Source organism: Numida meleagris, chromosome 4 (assembly GCF_002078875.1).
Source record: "Numida meleagris isolate 19003 breed g44 Domestic line chromosome 4, NumMel1.0, whole genome shotgun sequence".
In the NCBI taxonomy this organism is placed as follows: domain Eukaryota; kingdom Metazoa; phylum Chordata; class Aves; order Galliformes; family Numididae; genus Numida; species Numida meleagris.
This window is the reverse complement of record NC_034412.1, coordinates 65,379,891-65,405,969: the sequence shown is the minus strand read 5'-3', so window position 1 is coordinate 65,405,969 and position 26,079 is coordinate 65,379,891. Positions and strand designations below refer to the sequence as shown.

General features: G+C 39.1%; 1 protein-coding gene and 1 long non-coding RNA gene across 2 annotated transcripts in view; one reads left to right on the top strand and one right to left on the bottom strand.

Moving 5' to 3' along the window:
• RAP1GDS1 (Rap1 GTPase-GDP dissociation stimulator 1) overlaps nt 1-26,017 on the bottom strand; it is a gene marked incomplete at its 5' end in the record, with an annotated part of 85,739 nt that extends 59,722 nt beyond the window's left edge. The window contains 1 exon segment of the mRNA XM_021396366.1: nt 25,929-26,017. Within this exon segment, the coding sequence (XP_021252041.1) occupies nt 25,929-25,932 (4 nt within the window).
• Nucleotides 960-25,917, top strand: LOC110398589. Its single transcript, XR_002438490.1, has 6 exons — nt 960-3,666; nt 4,334-7,425; nt 7,637-13,594; nt 13,740-13,798; nt 20,809-20,850; nt 23,530-25,917. It is a non-coding gene; the product is annotated as an uncharacterized LOC110398589 (long non-coding RNA).

Genomic DNA, 26,079 nt, shown 5'->3' with positions numbered 1-26,079 from the left:
TTCTGTCAGTACGTAGGGTCACGTGAAAGCTCATTTGGTTGGGAAGATTTAAGGGGACAAGGTCAAGATGGTAAAGATAAAAATAAGGCTAGCTGTCATTTGTACGGTGTAGTTGCTCAGCAATCTGTTATCATGTTGTGAGTTTGTGAAGCATCAAGTCAGAAGTTTAACAGCAGTATCAACTGTTTTGTTGATGACCCCAAGCACAGGGAGTCACTTTTACTTACACCTGGCTTACAAGATTGCTGTCAGAATCATTAGTTCTCTTATGTGGAAAGCCCTGAACTCCACAGAATTTAATACCATATATCCTAATGATACAAACTGTTATGTCAGGAAGGGGAGTTTGGCAAGTTGTCAAACCCAACTGGCCATTCCACCTCCTGCTGCATTTTGAGTTTCCTTAATAATTACACAAACACTCAGCAAAATGGAATGGATTCATTCCTTTAGTAACTCCTGTTGCTTTTGGCTGCATGGCATTATTACTACAATCTCTTACACAGGCATTTTTACAGAATAGTAACCGATTCACATAAATGAATGCTTTAATATTCCATTTCATTTCACTGTACCCTTATTTCTGAGAGCTTTATTGTGACTCATTCCTATTTTCAATCACTAATTTCTTTTATACAGAAGTACTGTTCCTTTATCTCATAAAAAATTGGTAGTTCATCAACCTTGTTTTGGGTCAGGGCCTCGGGAATGCTGGATAAGCTACAAATAGTTTTACGAGGTTGCCAGTAGTGTATCTGCCGGCACAGCTTCTGTGCCCAAGAACCAACATGCTAATTTTGCTTTGGGTCCAAAGCGTCTTCATCCAAACCACAGAGAAAGTCAAGGTACACCAAAAAGATCTCTTTTAAGACTGACATTAAAAATAAACGAATAAATAAATAAATAAATAAATAAATAAATAAATAAATGTTTCAGAAGAGTATTTAGATGGATAACTGTGGTCTGAACAGTTTGTTTTTCTCTATTTTGTGACCTTTTTCCAGTATAGTGATTAAAAAAACCCCAAACTGAATGTATCATTAATATTTCCTGTATCTTTAGATTGACACTTGGTATACTGTTGTGATTACAGGTACTAATACACTATAGTTGCAAGTTATCCTATTCATTCTGAATTCCTGTTGTACTGAACCAGGATGACCAGGAACTACAGACTGTTCTGCAGACATTGTTCTGTCTGTAATGTCAGTAAAGGAGCTCAAAGCACAGACATAAATGTTTCAGAGAGCAGACAAATAGACATGGGTGCTGTAGCAGGCGTGCTAGATATATCTGTAGGTATCTCCAGGCACCCAGGGTCATTCATACCCTGCGGAAGTAGAAAAGGCACAGGAACAGCTGAGCAAAAGTAAGGAGTACCTCAAGAAGTTAAGTCAGTAAGAGCTCTTCATGTTGTAAAAAAGATGACTGAGTAAAAACAATTGAGATATATGGAATCATGAACAGCACTAACTTGATGAAAAGAAAGCTATTTACTATTACTTCTAACGCAACCACTAGAATACAGAAATGAAATTATCAAGCAACAAGCTTAAAGGAGAAAGTGTATTTTCACACTACATGTAATTAAACTGTGTAACTGTTATGAAGCTGGAACTGTAAACGAATTCATTTAATTTATTCAATGAGAATTTTTTTCATGAAGAAACTAAAATCCATGCATGACTACTAATACTGAAATATGCACAGAAATTCCAGATTGGGAAATTCCTAATCTGCAGATTACTAGAAATTGGGAGCAGGCCACTCGCCTCATCCTGTCCCTACCCTGCCCAGTGTTTTCCCAGACATACACTACTGTGCACTCTGTCAGAAATTGGACAAATAGGTGCCTCAATTCATGGTACGACACACCGGGCTACAGGGAGGCTTTATGGCATTTGCACTGTCACATTGTGTCTCAGTGGTCCAGTTCACCAAGAAAAGATGGTCAAACAAATCTCCCAAGCTGTGCTTAGATTTTGCTGGGCCATCTGTTTCAACCTAACAACCTGGGAAAGACTTTTACCACAGTGAGAAACATAATTCCTGTCTTATCAGCTGCATTTTTGGTGCTGAACAGGTCCTGAGGCTGACCCTAGCCCTAAACCAGATTAGCACTTAAATCCATGAATCTGGACTTCCTAATCCAGGAGTACTTTGCTGTTGTTAAATTTAAAACAGAAATCCTGCTAGTTTGTCTGTGTCCTACCATGTTCGGAGATGAGTTAGGGTTTTTTTTTTTCCCAACCAGTTTTACTAGTACTAAGGAAATACTGATAGATCATTACTTGCTGGGCTCGTGCTGCAACCTGTTTTTAACTTAGGTACGCTTGCTCTACTTTTCTAGCATAGTAGCTAATTTTAATGAGATTGCCTATTTTTGACAACAGTTCAGCTGCTTCATTCTTAAACACTTTCTGAATCTTAGATATATACCATCTGGTCTTAAAGACTTGTTACTCTTTCATTTATCTGTTTCCTTCAGCGTCTGTTCTTCTGACACCTCAATCTCTCATAGAGCTTCATTTTTATTACCTGAAAGTACTGATACAGCATGGCTCATTGCCACCTGTGCAGTAAGCTACATAATTATTTTTAGTAATTATCAGGTCAGCCTATATAAGCTAACAGCTACTTAGTTTGTATTCAAAACCAAGCTAGAAACCTAAACAAAAAAGCACCAGCCAGTACTCGTTCACTTGAAATCTGCCAATTCAGAATTTTGCAGCAATGTTATGCAAAAAAGGGTGCTTTTTTTTTTAACCTCTGAACTCCCTCAATAACATGCCCCCAAAGATGCAAGAAACATATACCTTTGCATGTAAGTAGAACTAAAAGGGTCAAACCTTTTAATTAATACAGTATTAATACAAACATAATTACATTGATCTGTAGCTGCTGCGATTGGTTTCTGCATGCCAGTGATCCTTTCCTTCTTACTTAAGTCCTGAGTTGCAAAGGCAAGGCAACACAAACGACATTTCAGAAGACTGTAAGGGATCTTGGAAGATTTTTTTTCCCTTCCCAAAGAAAATGTGATGCAGATTTAGGTATCTTTATACTTTGTAATGAAACGCTGAAGACTTGGAGAAATTGTATTACAACTTTACTGAGGTGTATGGTGTTTGAAAACACAAAAGCCCTTAAAAGTTGTGTTTAAAACATTTTCTAGAAGAGGATAAAATAGATCTTTTCACAAATAAAACAAAAATATATTGTTTAATACAGAGAATTGGTACTAAAACTTCACTTGAGTATCAGCTAATGTTAGAAAATATACTTATTTCAATTAATGAAGACATACGGTCTTCATTTATGTTTATGAAAGTTTATGAAAAGATCTTTTCTGGTACTCTGTTAGTAGGAATAGAACAAAAAAATGATATACAAGATGGCTACCAATTTCTTAAAAAATACATTTAATTGCCCAATAACTGCAAATCCTCTTTTCATATAGCTTATTATTTCAGATGCCTGATCTTCCACACAACCAAAACCCAGGAGATATGCAGGGCATGAACATAAAATACTAATTAGGACCTTTGTTAAACAAAAGCTTTTCAGTTTCTCACCAGATAGAAACGCACAGCATCATCTACAAGCAAAGCTGAATCCCTTCAGTGGTTTTATTAACTGTTGCATTATAAACTGGTAACAAACCAGGTAAGTTGCCTCTTTTATCCTAAGTGATGTGCTGCATCAAGGCTAGTCAAAATTATAGAAAAAACATGCAGTTCTCCTCTGCGTTCACCAGCTTAATTCATACATGTTCATATGACCTTAGTGGATAGAGATCTTCCATTCTCTATTGTTAAAGTTTCTTATAGACAATCTTCAAGTGATTTATCTCCGCAGATTACAGTATTACTATAACCTTTTCTGACTGTGCCTACTCTGAAAGTTTTGATCCTAATGTGACTCAAGTTAGCTGAGTACAAACAGCAAATGTTAATTAATCAAGACATTGCATAAACAAGCAAGAGGAAAACACTTTCTGGAAAATGTTTTTCAGTTTTCCTTCAAATTATTTCCCTGATGCATTAGAACAAACACTGAATTTTTTGTTTGCATATTTTAATGGGCCTCCCAATTTTCTATACCTTTTCCAAGTTCTGTACACACTAAGGCTTGTTAAACAGCAAAATAACACATAGATAACACTAGCTGAATGGACATTCACATGAGGCTTTAATGCAGGATTTAGATTTTATGTATTCATGCCTCATCTATTTAACAAAGTTAAGCTACTGTTAGTTTTTTAATAAATTATTTGTTCCTCTTTTAAAAATACCGGGCCTATCATCTTCTCCTACATTTAATTTATACATAGAACCTGGGCATTAAATAAATACATGAAAATCGGACAGTATAAGGCTGAGGATACAATGTTCCAGTACTGAAGAAGCTAAGAAAAACTCTTTATTGACTTCAACAAGCTCTAGATCTGATCTTTGGCCTACGCTATGCAAGTAAGTACATATAAATTATACAGTCTAAGTACACAGTACAGTATCTGTCGTAATTATATTTATGCTATCAGTTTGAGTTATTGAACAAATAAGGGATCAGATTGTACGCAAAGCCCCCAGGCTCATCTTACTCTGTCCGCAGCGAGAATTTTCCTGAATGTGATACCCGGGCTCAGAATTAATATTGCTAACTCTGATTCGATGTTGCATTAGTGTTCTTCTTGAAGCCTCAGATACTCTAAGAAGTCAGATGTTATGAAATACTAATCTGTAACACAGCATGTTTCTCCCTATTGTGGGCTCCCTGAAAGCCCTGAATATGGAAATGAGGCACTTAAAAGGCAAACAGTGCATCCATGGTGTGCCAGAGATTTTGTTTCTTGGTTTTTTTTTTGCTGTCTGGTTTGAAAGCCATCCTGAGAGCTTTCCTAGAGACAATGCAGATTTTCAGTTTTCAGATATTCTTATGATGATAAAGCCATGATGAAGTCAGAAGAAGAAGGAGATTCACAGAAATATGCAATTTTATATCTTTACCAGTGTCTTTCAATGGAAATATGACATCACTACTGCTAGTGGTAACTGATACCAGAAACCAAGCTTTTTTGAGTATGTAAGATGTTTTTGTTATCTCTTACAAAAGTACAGACTTTGCCTGTTTATTACAAAGTCTGTTTCTAAATTTTGTTTCTAACAAAATCACTAATTGTGTAAATAAAAACACCTTAAAATTGACTAACAAGTTGTGATGTTTAAATTATCATACATAGCCAAATCTATAACAGGAATCTGTATCTATTTTCTTTCTTTTAATTGCCATCAGTTTCAGAAATAACAAATGCCTCTCACATCTCTCTTCTTACCCACCTTACAGAAGTGACAACCTCTGAAGCTGCCAACATAGTTGCTTTAAGGGAAGGTATATGTGCAATTTTGCATAACAGGAAAAAGATATTAAGCTTCCTGACACATTTTGTGTAAGCTTTTCAAATATAGTAAGCTAAAAAACAAAATCTCAGCCCTTGACCTGTTGAGTGTTAACAAAATTCCATCTGGTCACTTAGGAGCTGTGCCAACATTACCACACAAAGAGTCTTTGAGCCATTTGAATGTTCAAGAGTCATTTGACAGCTTTTTTATTTATCCCTTTTTTTTTTTTGTCAGATACACACCTAATAATGTACTACAGATGGCTAGGTTCTAACAAGTTTACTTGCATGTAAGCTTGAAACTACCCTTGAAAGTAAACTGCTGAGTTTTTGCTTTGGGTTGTTGCTTGGGTTTATGTATTTTTTCTAACATTTAGGATTGTTCAGTCTACTGCTGCTCCCATTTCCTTTTTAGGCAAAACAAAAGTGAAAGCGAAGACCTGGTGCATGGCTGTTCTAAAAATGTGAACATAAGACTGCTCAGCCTGCTCAAGGCCAACGGAATGGGAGTAGGTAGTGAAAATGTCACAGTAGGCAGCAAGTTAAAGAAATGACCTGTGACAGATACCTTCATGGGGGAAACAAATTTCACTCTGAAGTGAGAGAGATTTCAGCTACAGATGAGTACTGCACTCAGTATGCATTAAGCATGTATCTTTTAGTGCCAAAATCGGTTATAGAATTATTCCTTAATCACTGTGCTACAATATGTGCATTTAATAATGATAAATAAATTCTGCATTGTAACTTATATTCAAATTTATGTTGGAAAAACAAAACTGGCTTGAGAAAAAAAAAAGTAAATAAACAGAAATGTTGAGCCACCTGATCTAGCTTCAGAGTTAGCCCTGCTTGACCTCCCATATCCCTAATGATCTGCTTTTTCATGTGATGCTCTGAGTCCATCTGGTAAGGTTGTACGCACCACACATACACAACACTGAGCTGCCTGGCCTGGTATACAGACTTCAATGCAAAACAGCCAGTAAAATAATCATAGCAATAGCTGAATGGTTGAGGAGGATTCAAAACATTGCAAGACTGGCAGATTTAATCTAGGCCATCCATCTGAGCGCCATATCCAGTCAAGGGACAAGTAAAGCAATACTCAGTGCTCCACCAAACTCTTAGCTAGAAAATCACTGGTCTGGGATTTGAGAAAGAGAGAGTGAGACAAAAACCTATTTTAGTTATAAGAAGTGAATTAGTAACACTCATTCCTATCCCTCAACACCTTTTAACTTAATCAAGCACAAACTCTTTAAATCAGTGGGATCAATTTATGTCTTAAATCTCTGTAGGATAAGGATCCAGAAAGGCCTGATTCTGCCACTAGTTAGATGTGAGCAACTTTTTCATTCTTACTGGAGTATTTTTGTAAGTTGTCTTCCACACATGCATAAACAGTTGGAGGTCCTAATATAAATGAAATGCAAAAGGGAATAGGACTTGTAAAAGTGTAGAATATTTTTACTGTTGTTTTAATTAATTTGTGGCCAATTGAAAAAAAAAAAACAGTTTTGGAAAGCATTTGCATAAGATCTTCACTTTTGACATTCTTTTCAGCCTTTGGCTGTGGATTTAAGTAGATCTACCTACTCCAAATTTCTTCTGAGCCATCAGACAGATGATTAGGACACAAAGAATATTCTGCTACAGAAAATAACATAGCCTGAGAAGTGGTAAAACAGTGACTAATCTAGGAAATGCTCTGAGGCTTTAAGGAAAATCTATTAAAGACCGAATGGCAGGGCATTATGATCTTTCTACATATTCTATAATTACTCGGCACTACATTTTTAGAGATATCCTGACATCTTAAGATGAAGTTGTTGTTGAAAATTAACAATTAATGTAATCTCCTTCGGTACTCTTGGTCAGAGATCTTAAATTTTAATCTATTAATACCATTTCTTTGTTTTGCTGTTGTCCTTTCGCATGTGATTACTGGATACAAACTGCACTAGCCTACAAATGCTTGCCATCCTAGAGGAAAGTCTGGACCCTGAGCATTTTTCTGAACAGTAAGTCCTTTAAAAACTCTTAAAATACATAGATTTGTATTTCCCACACATTTTATGAGCGAAAAAGTTGTTTTGTATGCTGGATTTTCAAGCTGCTGGTGTTAAATTCAAGGTTGATTCGAGTATTCTAGCAAAGCATTTTCCCTTCCTCCAGCTATTGATCTGAGTTTCTCCTTTGCAGTTGCTGATGTCTGTGCTGTTCCCTTTGCAGGCAGGCTCCATGATAAACCTCTCTGATACCTGACAGAACCTGGAACTAGAAACTGAAAGACTGAGGGTTCACACAAAGCACATTAGCAAAAGCCTCAACAAGGAGAGTAAATATTTAGCCTGCTGAAGTTTTAAAGGCCACTTTGTATCCTGTTCTTCTACACTTTATGTAGATACGTAATATTATATATCTCACCGGTAAAATAAAGCATAAACAGAGAATGTCAGAAAAGAGATTAGTTAAACTGCTCCTAAAATAAAAGATAATAAGGCATTTCACTGTGCAGCTTCACTCCTGTAAGTTCCTGGAAGTTTTTCTAAAAATTGATCTATTTATGCTATTGTCCCTTGACAGTATGTTAGAAAGACAGAGTTTGCAAATTTAATAGGTGACGCCAAAAACCTCTATTTACAAACATCTTACAATTGAAAATCCGTGTGGTGTTAAGTGCCCATCTGTATTTTCCAATTAAGTTACTCTTGGTAAAACACTTTTGGCCCAAGAAAAGAATGGACATAAGAATGAATAGCCTTTCCTCTTGAAAACCCAATTGTTAAAACCTCTAATTCAAAAATTTCTTTTAAATACAGAAGGTCTGATAAAATGTGATTGTTTCTTCATGCCTTGGAGAAAAAGGATCTTAATATTTTCTAAAGTTAATGAAGAATACAAAGGAAAATAAGTCAATCTTGGAAAGTGCTGGCTATAGGCTGGTGAGATGGTGTGACGCCATTAGTGGCGTGATGCAATTCAGTGGTTTAGCACAAATTATTGGCTAAGATGGCCTCAAATAAACAATGCGTACTTGCAGGCAGACTGTGGTGCCCACATATTGGAAATGGAAGACTGGGGCCCTGAGTCATTTACAACTGGCTTTTGAATGTTCAGAATTCGATATCATTCATCGAGAAGCTTTTAGGGCCAAAATGTACTCTAGAGTTTGTTTTTAAAGGTATCACATATCGCCTTAAACCTGGTGTAACCAAGATTAATAGACATCTGTGGTTAATCCCACTGGCGATAAATATTTACCTATTAATACAGTCATTTGTTCTCACTCAGGAATGCATAGGATATACAGCATCAATAAAGCACTGCACTGATAGGATCAACTCAGATACCCTCTAGAGGAAAAGGATTCAACTGAGTTTTCATGTAAGGCTGACACAAACGTGAAGATGAATCAGATGGCAAAACTAAAATGGTGAGCAAAATGCTGAATATAGCAGACTTAAAAGAAATATTTCCACAAAACCCACTAGTATTCTGCGTGATTACTGCAGTTATAAGTGATTGTTAACCTTTGCACAGCATTTAAGAGCTTTATTTAGTAAAAATTACACAACAGTGACAGAGCAGTAAACATGAGACTGATGTTCTGAGGCTGCACATTAAGGCACGTGTGCACAGCTGGGTAAATCATCATCCAAATGTTATAAGCATCAAGGATTATTTCAAACCATTTCAATGAACATTTGATTGAGTGAGAAGATGCTGTACGTATCCACTGAAAATATGGTTTTGGAGCAAGACAATCTGACAGTGCAAATCAGGAAAAATAAATCTCTGAAAGAAAAGGCTTACACATGCCTTAAATCTCATGACTCTTAATTAAGTTATTAACTCTCCATTCCAGCTAATCAGCTGTATTTAGCCAATACCCCAAAAATAAGTGAAATACTCATAAGACACGTCTGTAAGAAGCTCAGTTAAAAAAAAAAGGCAACCAAGATTTTTTTCTTTCCCTCAAAGAAATATATTTTTAAAAGACAAAAGATTTCTGCAAAATGCCACTTCTTGTGTTAAATTGCAAGTAATTTGTTGCCCCCACAAGCAGGATCTGAGTGTATTGCAGAGAAGTGGAGTAGCGCTGTGTTTCACTGCATAATAACCATCCCTTAAACTAAGCAAGGAGCTACTGACAGCACCTGGAAGGAAGCAGGCTCTCTGTGCGATCTGCAGGCCTCAGGAAGGAAGGGCAGAGCTTAAAGGAGATAAAAAACACAAACAGGTCCTTGCTATATGTTTCACAAGGAATGCGAAGTTCTTTGGCAACTGGATACATAATATCATAGAACGGCTTGGGTTGGAAGGGACCTCAAAGATCATCTAGTTCCAATCCCCCTGCCACGGACAGGGTTGTCAACCAGTAGATCAGAGTGCCCAGGATCCCATCCAACCTGGCCTTGAGTGCCTCCAGAGATGGGGCAACCACAACTTTTCTGAGCAGCCTGTGCCAGTGCCTCAAAGCTGCAAATGCTATGGCCCTCAAATGAAGAACATCCGGTACCACTCCAAAGATACTTGTTTATTCCTCTGATGACCAAGCATGTCTTGACTAACCCTTAAATTGCAGGAGAAAAAAATGAAATTAAATTTATAGACAGAGATGACTCTAGGAAGCCTACTTCCAATGATCGCATTCACCTGTCACCAAATTCTGGAGAAATTTAACCTTCAGCCCAAATCCACAATTCTTCTCATCGTCTCAGGATATGGCTCCATAGCCAATTCCACGCATTAGCCTGATAGGGATCTCTAAGAAGCAAGTCCTCTTGGCCCCATGGCACAATGTGCCCCATGCTCACAGACCACAAAGGAAATATTAGTGAAAATACTAGCATCCAAAAGAAAGTAAATGACACCAAACTGAAAGTGCATTTTACACATTAACATAAACACTAAAAAAAAAAACAAATTCAATGCTGTCCTCTTCACACAATTTCACAGAAGCATAGCAAGATCCTGGATGTTTCATGGCAGAGCTCTGAGTTCAGGCAGAGAAAAGGACTGGACTACTCTCCCCTTTTTTTTTCTTTTCATAGATGTATGACTCAAAAGACTACTGAGGCTTGCAGCCCATCTCAAGGAAGGTGAAGGAGGTAAGGCCTCCGCCTTCATTCATGTTTGAAAAGGAGGAGTAACAAAGGCTCAGGCTTTCATTGAAAAGATGCAGGCACCCATCTCTCAAATAACTCCATGCCCTTGGCCTGAGGTGGAAATAATGCTGAATAGAAAGTGGTATGCATGTTAATTATGAGTGTCTTCCTGCTGAGCTTGGTAGTTGATCCTATTCTGAAATCTGCAGGCAGTGTTTAGAGAGCCAAAACACCTGCCTTGGATTTCTGAATGCCATACTGGGAACCAGCACCTAAAATCCAGAGCATATGTGTAATGCAGTCTATCCCTACCCACGAGTCTACAGAAAAATGTCTATGGCCGTATTTCCCAATATCTGTGTTATTTTATGCTACTTTCAAAGAACACTTCAGAGCACTGCATCCCTATTAAATGCAGTTTTGCTGTTAGACTGCTCTACAGTGTCAGTAAACTACCCAAAACAGACACTTAAAGGACTGAGCTACTGATGGACTGCCAATCTTTTTACCATTAGGGCTGAGAGATACAGTGCTAGTTCAGAAAGCAAAGAAGCAGAGAACAGAAGTCAAAACCCAGCAAGACTGAGAGGCAGAGGTGATTTCCTGACCAGTTCCCGCATGTCACAAGGATTTCTGCATAACTCAGTGTACTGAGGAGTTACCTACACACTGCCTGACAGTCAAGAGACACATAGGAAGCTTTGCAACAGTCAGTCAGTTGTCAGAAAAACTCCAACAATGTGTCCTAGCCCCTCCTCCTGGAGGCATCTCGCAGCAACATCAGGGACCGACACAGTCTTCTCTATAGCATATGTTTACAATGCTTGTGTGGAGGGAATTCCACTTGGTCAGCATATATAATTCCCACTGATGCCAGCCAGTGCTGGAACAGTGCAAAGAGATGACAGCTGAAGGAACAATCTTTCCTAATAAGTTCTCCAATTATGGTTTTTTTTTTTTTTTTTTTTTGGTCAATTACAACTGGTCCCTTGAAAGCAGAAGAAAGGAAAAGTGGAGAAAAGAATATTTCAGAAGTTGTCACGTTATATGGGTAAAGCTTACAGACATAGTTCATGGAGTAAACGTGTAGATTTGCGCATGTGCCAAAAGCTGCTGTCATTTTTAACTACCACTGACATGCTGAGGTCTTAATGAAATGAGAGGAAAAGACCAGGATGCTTCTGTATCAGCAGGCATAAATCAGTGATGCTTTGTTGCTAGCCATACTTCATTTACTTCCAGAAGCTGCTTATACTAAAAAAAAACCCCAAACCTATACATTATCAGTTTTAATATCCTTCCTCTCCATTTTACTACCACACAAAAGCCTCATATAGAAAGTTATTGTGGTAATATTAATTAATACAGCCAGCAATTGATCCTTAAAGCAATACTTATCAGGAAAATTGCTAATGTTTCAGCTACAAGAGAATTTTTTTTCTCCTTTCTCCATTCTCACTTGAATAGGCAGTTAGGCATAGAGTAGTAGTTTGGTAGCTGCTGGTAATTTTAAATCCCCTATATATACAGCAGATAACATGGCATGCATAGCTCCTTCTATTTCTCATCTAGATGGCTGGCCTTCTCAGACTGAACACTCCCCTATTCTTTGTCAGCACTTCCCATCTGTAATCTTAGTTTGAATGCTCCAAAGAAAAGCTTACATGAAGACCCAGAAAGAGAGAAATAACAACCTCTACCAGCACTGAAGAATCTACACTATCCCAGGAAAAGCGTGCCCTGTGCACTGCCACTCTTTTATAGTGAAGCTTGTCTTCCCTGTGTGTAGAATGCACTGTGATAATACCTTGAAATAGTTCAGTCTATGCCCCACTGGAGAAGTATTAAATGCCACTGTCAAAATGAATTATTCCCTCATCTAGTTGAGCAAAAGCTATGATCATCCTATTCAGGTCTACACTGTGCTGCAGAGGAATAAAAATAGTGGTAGATACTAACAGATAATGCTACTAGTGTAGACTCATCTGTCTTGAAAAAGCCTTCTTTTGTTCCAGCTTGATAAAAAAAAATATTACCTAAGCTTAACATAAAACAAAACCACAGGTAAAAGCAAAATGTGTTGAGTAAATGAACCTAAGTTAGCCAGGGGCTTTCACCTCTACAGTTAAGCCAAGTATGCGCCAGGATTTGTGCTATGACTAAACTGGAAGAGTCAGGAGAACTTCAAAGTATGTGTTCTGGCTCATATCCCACATGAGGGAAAGTCAAGTTATGTACTCCCCCCTGTTATCCAGAAAGAAAAGTGGGGATGTAGGCAATATTGGAACTGTGGCATGCTGAGTAAGGCTCTCAGTAGGATGACTGGAGATCTGGACTCAATGGTTTCCCATGAATTGCTACTGCAAGTCATTCTCTGCACATCTCACCAGTTAAGTAAGTAAAGAAGCACAGAAAAAGCTGACGTCCCATTTAGACTACACTGAGAATCCATATTTCATCATTAGTGTTATTCTGCAGACTTAAGTCGGTTGGGTGTCTACAAATCAAGATCTGTCATCCTCTACTCACTTGAATTAAGTGATTACCAATAATTCACGTTCACTTGCAACTGCAGATGCTAGTCTAACAAATACTCCCAAACAATTTTTTCAAGTATGTAATCATTTTTCTGTTATTCTAGAGCCACAAATAAGAAGTGTTTATCATTGCTTTACTTCACAGTATAAAAAAATCAAATGTGAGCTCTATTTGGGCTGGAAAAATTGCAGATTTTAAGTGTGGGTTTTTTGTTTGAAAACAGTATAGCATGAAGGTAGACATGCATTTGAACAGTGGTGATCTTTTGCAGACAATGCTAAATCAGGGAATCATCTGACACAGCAAATAGCAAAAAGACTATGGAGGCTTCAAGATGTAGCTACATAGAGTCATAGTCGACCCGGTTAGAGCACTGGCCTTCTTCAAAATCCTTACTGCCCTTCTTCAAAATCCTTCCAAATGACACCTCTGTTTTCCTTCTACGAATCCGTGAATCCGTTCAAGTTTCAGCTCAAACACTTCCACTGTTTCTACTACAGGCTTCCTAACAGAGCATCCAAGTAGGACATCCTTATTATAGGTAAGTCTGTACTGCTGTGTGACAAAACCGTTAACTGCTTCATCTTGCTATAAATTAGCAGAGTGCAGACTGGAAAAATCTTGATCTGACTATTCCTGCTGTCTAACTCTTAGGTAACAGATCTTCTCCTCTTCTTTTTAAACAGACAAGCACCCTTTTGTTCTACAGTGTTGGGCTCAGTCACAGATAAGAGAGCATTCATATGTATGTATAACATTATTTCCTTTCTCTTACTAACATATTGTTATTTTTTATTATGAGATTCTTGTCTTGCATTTACTCAGCAGTATATGTATTTTTCATACTGCCTGAGTTCCTACATAAGAGGAGACAGACAGTACAACTATAAAATATCATGGAGGCTAGGTCTTACCATTGGAAAAAATACAACGTGTTGAGTATGAGTATATTATGAATGACCTTGATTGGTTAAGTCCTTCATTTTATTCCAGAAGGATCTGAGCACAACACTGATATATAGACCAGGTGGACTCCTTTTCACTGTCGTCCTCAGTTGTAAATACAGAAAAAATAGCTGGAATGAGGCTTATTTATTTTAGCAAGATTTAAATTCTTGGAAAAAAATACGATTTCTGTAACTTAAAATGTGAAAAACAGTTTAAAATGTGACTCTGTTTAAAAAGTAGCAAAATTTGTGAGGTGTTGGCATACATGACAAAAATACACAAAGGGAACATGAGTACCACAGAGGCAGTTCTGTGAATTGTTTACTAGTAGCACTACAAAAATGTATTAACTCTACTGAAATTTTGCAGCCTATTAATTGTTAGGAGTTGATGTGAATATCATGAAATAATTAAGAAAATACCCATAAGCCTTATGTTTTGAGGTAACTAAGGAGTTGTGGACTGCACACAGGCCTTCAAGCCTGACAATTCTGCTTTTAATTCTAGCAATCATTATGACATTTGCATGTTGATACCTCTCTTAATGGTACACTGCCACACTGAAAAACACATTTTGGGAGCAAACTTTGTCATAAATATTGAACCAGCGTCTCTTTTGAACACTGCACATTGCATTTCTTCGGCTATTTGTTTACCTTCATATTTCAGAGTTCATGACAGGAATCAACTAACCAGTTTTTGCTTACTTCCTGTGTCCCTATCTGGGTCAAAAGCAGCCTTCTGCAGTCCGTTCACTTGTAAATCTTGCATGAGAATCTATTTTAATGAGTTAGTGTTTATAAATCCCTCTGAAGAGGAATCTTTTAATGCTAGAGCTCAGGACTGTTATTTTTCACTCATGGCCAGTGCATCTACCTTTTCTCCGTAACACATGTAAAGTCAGATTTCTTCCAACCTGTGTCTGATCCCATGGTGCACCGGATTGACTACAGTCTTTTGAGAATGCAACTCCTAATTCCCTGGTGCCACAAATTCTTCAGCACACTGAACATCTGCAGCTTTTTTTGGCTTCCACAGTTGTGAGTCACTGCAGCCCCCAAAACTCTATGCAGATCTTTAACCATTAATTCTACTAAACCAGGACAAGTATCTAAAAACAAGACTTCTTCAAGTCATCTCAGATACAAAGGCACTATGGACATCATTTTATTACCCATCACTTTATTGCCCATTATCCTACAGTCGTTTATGCCCAGGCAGGATATAAAAACTACAATTTAGGACCAGTTACCATTTAAATCAAATTTGCAGTCACTTTATGTGTAATACAGGGCAATGGGAACTGAGGCCATAATCTGACTACATGGAGGCTTCAGCAGCAAAGCTTGTTACAACAGATTACCTTTTCTGAATGCTCTGCAACCAGGTCAGTTAAAGCACTGCAATACAGCATCATTTAAATCTACAACACACACTTAAAAATGTTATTTGATAGTTTGCTGCATTAAATTTAAAGACGTCATGTCTCAGCTCTGAAAAAAAAAGCCTTACTTTCATTAAATTAATGCTATTTTATAAGCTCTGTGTTGCGCATGCAGACCTTTCACACCAAAGCAACCAGACTTTCTTGTCTGATGGCTTTACATTACCCTTAGGTTGTATTAGATGAAGCAGCAGAAACATCTCTAATGAAAAGATTCAAATGATATGCTGACTTTGGGGACAAATTAGTTCCATGGGTACAGAGTGGAATAATACTATGCTCATGTAAACAAGCGGAATTTGGCTTCTAAACTTGCACTTGCATCCTTAAGGTATTAAAAATTAACACTGAAGTTCAACACATGCTTTGTGATCAAAGCATAAGAAGTACAGAACCTTTTACTGTTATACAAATACAATAACCACATATTCTGAATGATCTCTGTGAGTCCAACCACTAAGAGCTTAAACAAAAATTGCTACTGTATTTTCATTCCAAACTGTTGACCAAAATCAGAAGGGGCCTATTTTGACACAGTAGCTGCTTCTGCAAGAAGAACATGACTCTGAGGAGAAATAAATAGGGAAATATCAGGGGGTAGCTTGCAAGAATCCCCAAATTTTCAATTTTGATATCTAATCTTTGATCTGAAAGTTAAATCTCTGCACCCTCAAATGTAGTCCAAACTTAATCTGCATGCAGGCTCCTCAGCATATTTCTGATTGTAAGAAATATATTTCCAGTAAGGGGAAAAAAATATTGATAGTCTCATTTACTTATTTTTAAGACATAAGAAGGGTCCAAAAGAAAAGGCTGTTTTTCAAACAACTTGCCAAATCTTAAGTCGTTTTGTAAAATGTGCCTATTAATCAACTTTCAGGAAAAGTTCTCTGTGTACAGCCAAAGTTCTGTTTTGTTGATGACCATTTCTGATTTTAGAAAAGCAAGCAGTTTAAAAGTTGCTGAAGTGTGCTGGCTTCTGACTGACACCTTGTTTGTTACGATGCCTGAGCGCAGCGAACTGTTCAGAATTTGAGTATGCAAAAAGTAATCCAGCAGCTCACATCTGTTGCTTTTTATCAGAAAGGCTATCTAGTATCAGAAAGACAACCTAATAAACCTTTTGAAAAAGAAAACAACAACAACAACAACAACAAAGCAGAACAAAACAGCCACCCCTTGCTAACATAAAGTGCTGTATTATCTAGGGCATTTTTTCCCCGAGCCATCTGTTTTGAACTGGGTATACGCACAGAACTCAAATTTTACATTCACAAGAGAACTCTTTCAGAGACTGTACAAAAAGTCTTAAATTCTACCTTGTTCTTAACAGCAGAAACGGGAACTGTGATGCCTTCACTCTCCTTGTAAAAGGAGAAGTTATAGCCTTCATAAAGATAAACAAGCACTTCAGATCATTTCTAGGATGATGATGCATTCTGAGGAAGTGCACTGAATTGTTTTTTGTTCCTCCCACAGCATTCTTGCCCTTGGAATGTTAAGTGTCCCCATTCTATGTGGCATTAGAAGCATAATGTGTGTAAGTCTTACAGAGTGGGATTCCTAACATTTTCTGAAAATATCAGAAAGCACCAAAATACACTACCTAATGGCTGCAAAATGCATTTCTGAAACATATTTTTTCTTTTTTCCTATGCTGCTACAAGATAGAACTTTATGTATATTAATAGCATATGACACTGTGTTTATTATCCCTTTTACAGAATGATGTTCTAATGTTATCTTCATATTAAATTGGTCTCTTCCTTGAAATAACATGTTGCTATAAGCTGTACAATTTCATCAATTTTTAAGAAAAAACTAGTTTAACAGATCATCTTTTTCAGCACAGAGTATGGCTCTTTCTTCATTTCTTCACATACTATACACCAGGATAGTATCATACTTACCAGTAAAAGACATTTCAACAGTGCTTCTCAAAATCACTCCAATGTCTGGCATTTCCGTCCTCCCATCCGTATAAACTGGGGAGCCAATATTTCTAATGTATTTCTATGGGGCAGTACATGCCATTTTGCACAATTTCACCAAAATGGTATAGTTTGAGGCCCACTATAGCTGAGTCAGAAAAGCAGGATCCCAGTGACTTCAGTGGTACTCAGTGTGGGCTTTGTGTGGGTACAAGAATGCTGTATAAATAGCATTTACATGAGTAGGACCCAATTCTGTGCTGTTTCTTTCCTACAAGATACATTCTTTCATGCAGTCTTGCTTATTGTACATTAGGCAGAACTAAAAAATGATTTTAAACTGGTTTTAACTAGCTGATATTTAACTAAAAAGAAGAAAGAAAAAAAACCAAAAACCTTCTGCTCTTGAAAATTAGAAAGTGGAACACCAGTTTTTCAATTCTTTCTCTAACAAAGGTAGTGGAATGAATATGAAGAAAGAAGCTGTCAGATAATTAATAAGGACAGCACCAAGAAGAGGAGAGAGTGGGAGATGGGAAAGACAGAAAAACAGACAACTGGAGGAGGTAGAGAGGAGGAAGATGTTAGAGAAAACTGGGCAATGAAATAAGGGGCGGAGCAAAGGACTGAAGGAATAGAACGGCTTTGGAAGATAGTGGGAAGAGTACAATAAAAAAAGAAATGACTTGAAGAAAATAAGGACATTATAGCATCAGATAGAGAAATGTCATTTTTGCCTGGAAAGCACATAGTAGTTTGGGCACTGCTGCATGTAAACTTAATGATTAGTATCTCTGATTTAACTGAAGCACTATCCTGCTGTAAACAGGTGATGAAATTTGTATTGCAAAAGTTTAAAACAATACCACCTCCACCACCTGCAAAGAACAACTGAATTTCCTTGGTTCTTGTCAGCCATTTTTCATGGGTATTTGCATACCTTGCTCTCAATCTCCATCATTTCTCTACTTTCCTCCTAATTTCATGTGGCAGGAGCCAGCATGTCTGTATCCCCCTTTAAGGAGATCCAGGAACAAAGGCTCAACAGGTTTTGCAGCGTAAGATCAAACATATTTGTATATAAAGCCTATTAAGTGTATTTCTAAATTCATTTAATCATAGCAGATGTTTTTACAATGAATGTGTTCAAAGGCCAATTTTCTGTTGCAGTTTGCCTTTTTTTTTTTTTTTCCCTCTGGTAGAACTATAGCCTGATCCTAAAATTGGTTAAATGCATAAAGATAGAAAAGATGGGAGTGGAAGGAGGAACAATTATGGCTACTTGTTACTTAAGAAAGAGGCGGGGGCAAGTGTGAAATATCCCCAAAACTGCTCATCACTGTGTCGCTCCTCCTGATGGTCACATTCACTCCCTGCATTTCCTCTTAAATTTCTCACTGAAATCCAGAAGGGGTATGCCTGGGGAAGGGGTCACAGCTTTGAAGATGCTATTTCTACGCACACCAGGGCTCAGAAGACCGACTTCAGTCAGTTCCTCCAGAGGCCCAGCAGGTGTAAGTTAAACATTCTGTGGACAGGGAAGATTTGGATAAGAAAGATGTGTACACTCCCGCTTTGGTTTTAAAGCCCTTTTCTCTGTGCATGCTTTGTTCCTGCTGTCAAGATAAAACAGTGTTTTGATTCAAGGAAATAGTTCCAGAGCCTTTATGTAGCACAAGGAGCTATTTGGCAGTGCTGAACTCAGTTTTGCCTGCAGGGCACTGGGCGCTGCAAATTGAGACCATCTTGGGTTTCTCAACAGAGAAGGGATACAAGCATGAACTTAGGGAAGGGAACAGGAGTGCTACCAGCCCTGAAATAGTGACATGTACTTGTAAGGTTGCTTTGAAGGCTAGAAATTCTGAACTAGTTCTGCTAAAGTCACTGGATTGTCATGTCACAAGACTGGTACAACACCAAAGACAGGAAACGTATCTAAATATGCTCTCAAGAGCAGTTCCTGGCTGCCAGTCAGCAGGCCGCACTCAGCACTGTGCTCACCTCAGGCAAACGCTCCACTGAACCTGGAGACCACAGGGCCTTGCAGGTGCTCCTCTTTTATGTCTAATTATATTTATGCTCAAACTAGAAAAATTTTAAGCTTCCAGCTACAAAACATTGTCACAGAGTTAATCCATATGATACAAAGCAATTTTAGTTTCTAGTTTGGATATAGTTAAGGGCAAATGGGAGTTTGTAATGTGCTGCATATGAGAGTTTTCTTTGAACTGCAGCCCCCCCCTTACTTTAAGATATGATGAGGGAAGGATTAGTACAGTACAGTTATGTGTGGGGTTATTTTTGGACTGGGATATTGCAGAGAGAAAGGCATTCATTGAAAGGTGAAGAATTCAGTGAGGAGAGAGTTTTCAACTGTAGGTTTTGTGTCCCGATGCTCCCACATTAATGTATCAGGAGAGCTGTAAAAATGCAGAGGAAGCTGACAGTGGGCACAGACTCTTCAAGTATCAACAAAGGCCTGTTGTCCCCCACAGTTACTGGCAGCCCCAACAAATTTCTCCAAAGTTCTGTTCAATCCTCATCATACCGTACATCCTGTCATTTAGCTGATCTCCTCCATCAGCCTGGGCCTTCTCATTCAGTCTCCATCTCTCTCACTCGTATGTTTCTCTCTGTCCAGTCTTACTCCCAAGTATATTTGCAAAAGCAAAGGCGATAAGGCTGAAAGATAGACTGCTTATTCACCACATGAACTTAAACACCTGCTTAACTGCATTTAATCAGATACTGACATGGCTTGCCAAATCCGAATCAACTGATAAGAAACGTAAACAAAAAAATTAAAACAAAAAGAAACAAATAAATTTGGCAAATTTCTTCAAAATGATTGTGACTGTCAAGCTGGCAAGCATCAGAGGCCAAAACCAACTGATGAATGTATACAACTGTGATTAACTTTCATGAATCTCACAGAGCTTTCACTCACACAAGAAGTGATTTGGTGTTTTAACAAAAGCTCAGAACCGACCTATGCCTTAGATGTTCCTATAATACATAATTAGGAAGCAGTAAGCTTGTTGAGGGATTTGAAATATGAGGAAAATGGGACTAAGTATTAAAAGGGATCAAGTAAAATATTTCCTTTGCAAAATAGTATTTTTTTCCCTTATTTTTAAGTGTGTAAATGTAAACTTTATAATAGGTTTGTCTTACCTAGAGATGGAAAGCTTGAAATGCTCTCATTCATTTTAGGCTGCAAATTTTAACAGAACTTCATATAGACGTCTACTTTTTCCTCTATTTATCTGTTTTGCATTTCAGCTGCAACAGGCACATACACACAGATGTTTATTTCCTGATACGTTTTTGCAAATTCTCCTAAGAAATATCTGAAATTGTTCCAAGTCAGGGACATTTCTGAGACATGTACTTATGTGAATAGTTAATGTGCACTGCGTATTTTTTTTGCAGATCTCAAAGAATCCTTCACTAAACTCCATCCTCCACCTGAAGGTAAGCAAATGGCAGTTATCTGGTTTATACATGTGCCAAATTCTACCGGCTCTCTGCTGAGCCCGTAATCTTCTTGAACTACAGCTTAAGAGTGGGCTGAGATCACCAGGGTTTCTGCACAACTTCAAAGCTCCCTAAAGTGGAACTGTGACTCTCAGACTGAACAAATGTCGCCAGGCTGTGCGCACAGCTTTGAAGCTCCTTGAACCAAAGCCATTTGTTTCAGAGAGTTTACAAATTCAGTTAGGCATATCTAGAGCACATGAAAATTCTAAAACATATCAGCTATTTTTTGGACTAAGTGGAACTTCAACGATCAAAAGTCTGTGTGGTTTTTTTTTTTTTTGGTTGTTTTTTTTTTTTTTTGCAGTCATCTTACTCTACCAAAACCAATTCCATCTGGTTGCTATCATTAAAATTTGTAAACAGAAACAAGTTTCTAGACCGTATTTAACAAGAAGAGGCCCTGTGAGATTATATGTAGCAGCTTCACTGCAAGGACAAAATCCCTTCATAGGAAAAGCTCCTTGCCTAATTAACATTCGAAGAATCATTAAAAAATTTCTCCAGTAGCTGAAGAAGGCATACCAAGATTTTAATTTTCAGAAGTTTATATGTATTTACTAATCAATTTTAATCTGGAAGTGAGGTACCTTCTTAAATGTAATGCATCCAACAGCATAAAAACAGCTGGGATATTTAACGCACAGGCCTGGGTGAACTTGTCAGCATTAGAAAGTGGATTTTCTCTTACGCAAGTAATTAGGTCACCAGTTAATGTCCCTAACACAAGAACCGCATCCTGCAAGAGAGTTAAGGGATCATACCCAACCTCCTTGTCAAATGCCACAGATGGAACTTCAGAGCTTTGTCTTGTGTCGAATGGTGACATTATTCTGTCCTTTATTGAACAAATATTAGTTTATGTTCATCTCATATTTATTTTTCTTTTACATATTCATAAATAATTAAGTTCTCAGAACTTCCAGAAATAGATCAGCTTTACTTGAGGAAGGCTGAGAATTATAACAAATCTTCTCAAAGATTGTCAGCTGCAGCCAGAATGAATTACGAAGAAAGAGGGTAAAAATGCTCTGGTTTAATCTACATCTTTCATACCCTGGCTATTTTCTCAAACTGGGAGTTGGGAGCGGATCAGGGAGTAGAGCTCCTAATTTCTTTCTGCCATTTCTGTTCTCTGTTGTTCTATTCATTCATTCCTTACCCTGTCTTTCCCTTCTTCTAGTACTTCTCTCCCTCCACACATTTCCTTTAAGGGATTTTTGTTCTTTCTATTCTTGTCTTGGTAGCTTTCTCATTTTCACTATCAGTGCTTTGTTTCCTTCAGGTTTCATCTGTTCTTTTGCCCTTTCTCCCTTGCTTTTATTTTGACTACACAGCCAAATGTTCCTTACAGACTTCTGAAGCTACCGCTGCATATTCTGTTCTTAGGAAACATACTTTTGAATGAAGCCCTTAACCTAAAGCAGAAGATAAAATTGATTGGTTTCCATCTTACATAATAACAAAAGATCACAAATATTGGCCTGAAAATAGGAACAGTATTTGTTAAGAATACTTAACAGCAGTCAGAACTAACCTAACCTCTCTGGCTGCTTCAGAGGCACACACTGAGGAAGATTATTTGAGGAGGAAACAGAACCACAGCCTAAAATCAGTTTATTCTGGTTTTGTTTTCAAGACAAGGTTCTTGCCAAATGCAGTCTTGTCTTCGGGAAGTGCTAATACATCTCATACTGGATTTAACTGGTGTATTCCTGCTGGGTAGAACTAATATGCTAGTGTTATACAAAGTCCCACTGTTTTTGCAAAAGCTTTAAAATAATTTTAAAAAGTATCTTTTTTTGCAATAAATATATCACTTTTACAAGCAATCTATGAAAGTGACTTGCATCTCTTGTAAGAAAACTAGCAGAAGGAAGACTTTTTCGTTCCTCTCATATCTAAGGCTATTGATTACTCACAAAAACCACACAGGCTTATTCCCATCTTCTCAAAAGTGATATTGCACACAGCCATGCCAGAATATTCACTCTTTTACCGAGTGAGCCAATGTCATGAACACAGGCAGTGGCTTGTGACATTCTGATCTGGAGCTCATGACCACCAGGCTGGCCCCAGAGCTTGACAACTGTGGTAATTCTGTATGGAAACAAGGAGAGGAAACGTAGTGCCTTGGGAGGAGAGGGGCAATATAAGCCTTTGTTCTGACAACAGCATAACTAAATGCACAGTACCCATTTACATTATAGCCTGTGTATCTCCAGTATCTTGTCACCATGATATTAGTGCTAGGTATTGTAAAGAGAATCTAAGAAGTTCCCCGACCTCTTTGTGCAACTGGCAGGTTGCTTTCACGGTTTGTTGCCCAGCTAAGCACCTAGGTACATGTTAAGCTTAATCAGAACAGAGGCCACCTTCCACTTCTTGCTATCACAACCAGCACTTTGAAATGCAAGAATATTTTTCATGAGCTTTCGCTGCTACTGATCTTCATCTACATTTCAGTCTGCAACTTATACGTACCATAAAAGTAATTTTGTGTGTGATCTGTATTTCTGTTCTGTGTATGAACTCTCACAAATGATGTTTCTCCATCTTTTGGGGCCAGCGCATTACTGTTGAGTGGCCAATGCATAATACCAATTTATCTTATAGATTCGCGTTTGTGGAATGACTACTGCCTGAAAACATTAAAACATTGTACCTGGCCACAATGTGCTTGTGACAGAGCATGCAGGTTGTGGTTTTGGAGCTTAAAAGATGAGGACTGACCAAAGAAAAGGGCTATTCATCAGGAAACTGAGGCATGACATCAGCAACTGAAAAGTAAAAACCTGTAATTGTTCTTATAAAAATAGAAGTATAGCATACGTCGTCTCAAGTACTCAGTGTTATCTACCAGGAGCACTTCAGCAACTTGTCTCACAAAGGCAAGAGATGACCGTTGTTGAAACTGTGCCATTCTGTGTACATGACTTTAAAAACTCTATAAGTACAAGCAACAAAAGTGACAATTTTGGGAAGAACCGATATTAATGAGAGGAAGCCGCTGTCCTCTAGGAGGAAATGACTGCCTTGAGGGTCACTTCAGAGGAATACACACTTGGGGCTGAAGTGGCAGCAGAGAGATTTCTATACAGCAAAGATAATGCAGATCCATATATACGCAAATATTTTTAGTGGCAGAAATCTTTTGACTGGAAATAAAATATATTTACTTGGCTTTCCATTTTACATCACCAGTATACAGATCAGCTAATACTAAACCTCCATTTTTGAACACAGAATAAAGCATATGCTTAACTGTAAGGCATTTCTGCACTCTGCTACAAATGCCTGTTTGTTGAGCATGATTTATGGAATGTAGTGCAAGCCATAGGAAGAACAAATTAAACACTGCAAATATTCATCCTCACTTTAATTCTAGTGATTTGCAGCTGTTACGTGATGTAGTACCCAAAGAATGCTATGAGCAGAATGGGGGAAGCTATTGCATTGACTGTATGAGATTGAACATAGATCTTCAACAGCGGAGAGCATTGTTAGCTGCTAGCCAAGGTGAAACTAATTTCAGTCTCTGCTCCTTGGAGCAACAAGAGCTGCTGCAGAGGCTGTAGAGTTTGCCTGGATTCTAAGGGCAAGGCTGTCAGATCCCGATTTGCGAAGGAGTGGGGAAACAAAGGCTCCTCTTGTATTTTCACAAGCAACCTCTGGTCAGTTACAGACAGGTGACAACAGATTCTGTAGAAAAATTATTTCAGTCTTCCTGGAAATGTTATAATGACTCTTACTTATACAGCAAGCTGGAGCAGATCCTCAAGCTGTTTTCGAACTTGTCTGCAGCTGAGATGTAGTCTCATCTAAAACAGAGCCCTGCACATTCTGCATTTCTGAAGAGGTTTTAGCTAACACTGTGAAGTTTTTATTTTTGAGAGCCAAAATAGAGTTGGTCACATCTGTATGTTGACCAGAACACTCAGATTAGCAGCCAGACTTTGTGAACAGGGACAGGAAATATATTCTCACTAAATCCCGGCATCCTGATGCATGAAAAGAGACCTTTGCTACACTGCTAGAGTTGTTCCTTATTCTGAGCAAACCTGACAGCCTGACCCTGGCAGCTTCTATCTGCAACCGTTCTCCAGAAGTTCTCCATCACTTTAAAGGAAGCAAACAAGTATTACCGCCATTCCAGGACCAGGAAAACTGAGGCACTGCAAGTGCTTCTTCCCATGGAAACTTCTAGTTGAAAGGGAAAGATGTGCCTGATCTGCAAAAAGAAACTAACCGGTGCACCTGAGGCTGCAGGAAGTGCTGATCTCAATGTCCTGAGCCGAAGTCAGGCACCCTGCCTGCGAAGCACACAGCTCCTCGCCCCCGGGATCCACAGCCCAGAGCGCGGTGCCACGCAGGCCGGCGGGGCCGCCCCTGCCCCAGCGCCCGCACTGCAGCCAGCTGTGGGGGGAACCTCTGATGGTGGCCGCCGTGCAAAGAGGAGGAGGTGGGGAAGCGAGGAGAAACCCAGCGAGCGCTTTGTAAAGGCAATCAAACGCTGCGCTCCCTGGGTTCACGCGGGGTTCGCTGGAAGCTCCATCCAAGCGGTGATCGGTGCGAAACTACTTAATTTACAACATTAAGAGAGAAAAAAGAGGCAGAGGTAACATGGCTGCATTCGGAGGCTTGACTAACGCTCTTCCTCACAGCCGGAGCAATACGAAGATCCTTACGTCTTTCTCAAACAGCGGACAGGGACCGCAGCGCAACCTTCCCAACGCGTTACCCCGACCGCCTCCGTGTCACGCCAGCAGCGGTCGGCGAGAGGTCCCGGGGCCGCCTTACGTAACTCCGTGCCCCGAGCCGCCCTCGGCACGCGGGCAGGCAGCCCCTCCTTGCCCTCCCCGTGCGGATCGGGGCGGCCCGGCCTGCGCGGAGCCGGGGCGCCGCGGAAACTTTGCGCCCCGAGCCCCGCAGCCGGCGGGGAAGTTGCGCCGAGCTCGGGCGGCGGCCTCTGGGGGCAGAGGGGCGGCAGCGGGGGCTGCGCAGCGGGGACTCACCCATGGTGGTGGTGGTGGCGCCGCGGCCTCCTCCTCCTCCTCGTCCTGGAGCCGCCGCCGCCTCTCGGGGAGGCGCGGGAGCGCTGTGCGCGGAGCGGAGCGGAGCGGAGCGGAGCGGAGCGAGCGCGGCAGCGGCGGGGTGGCTGCGTGC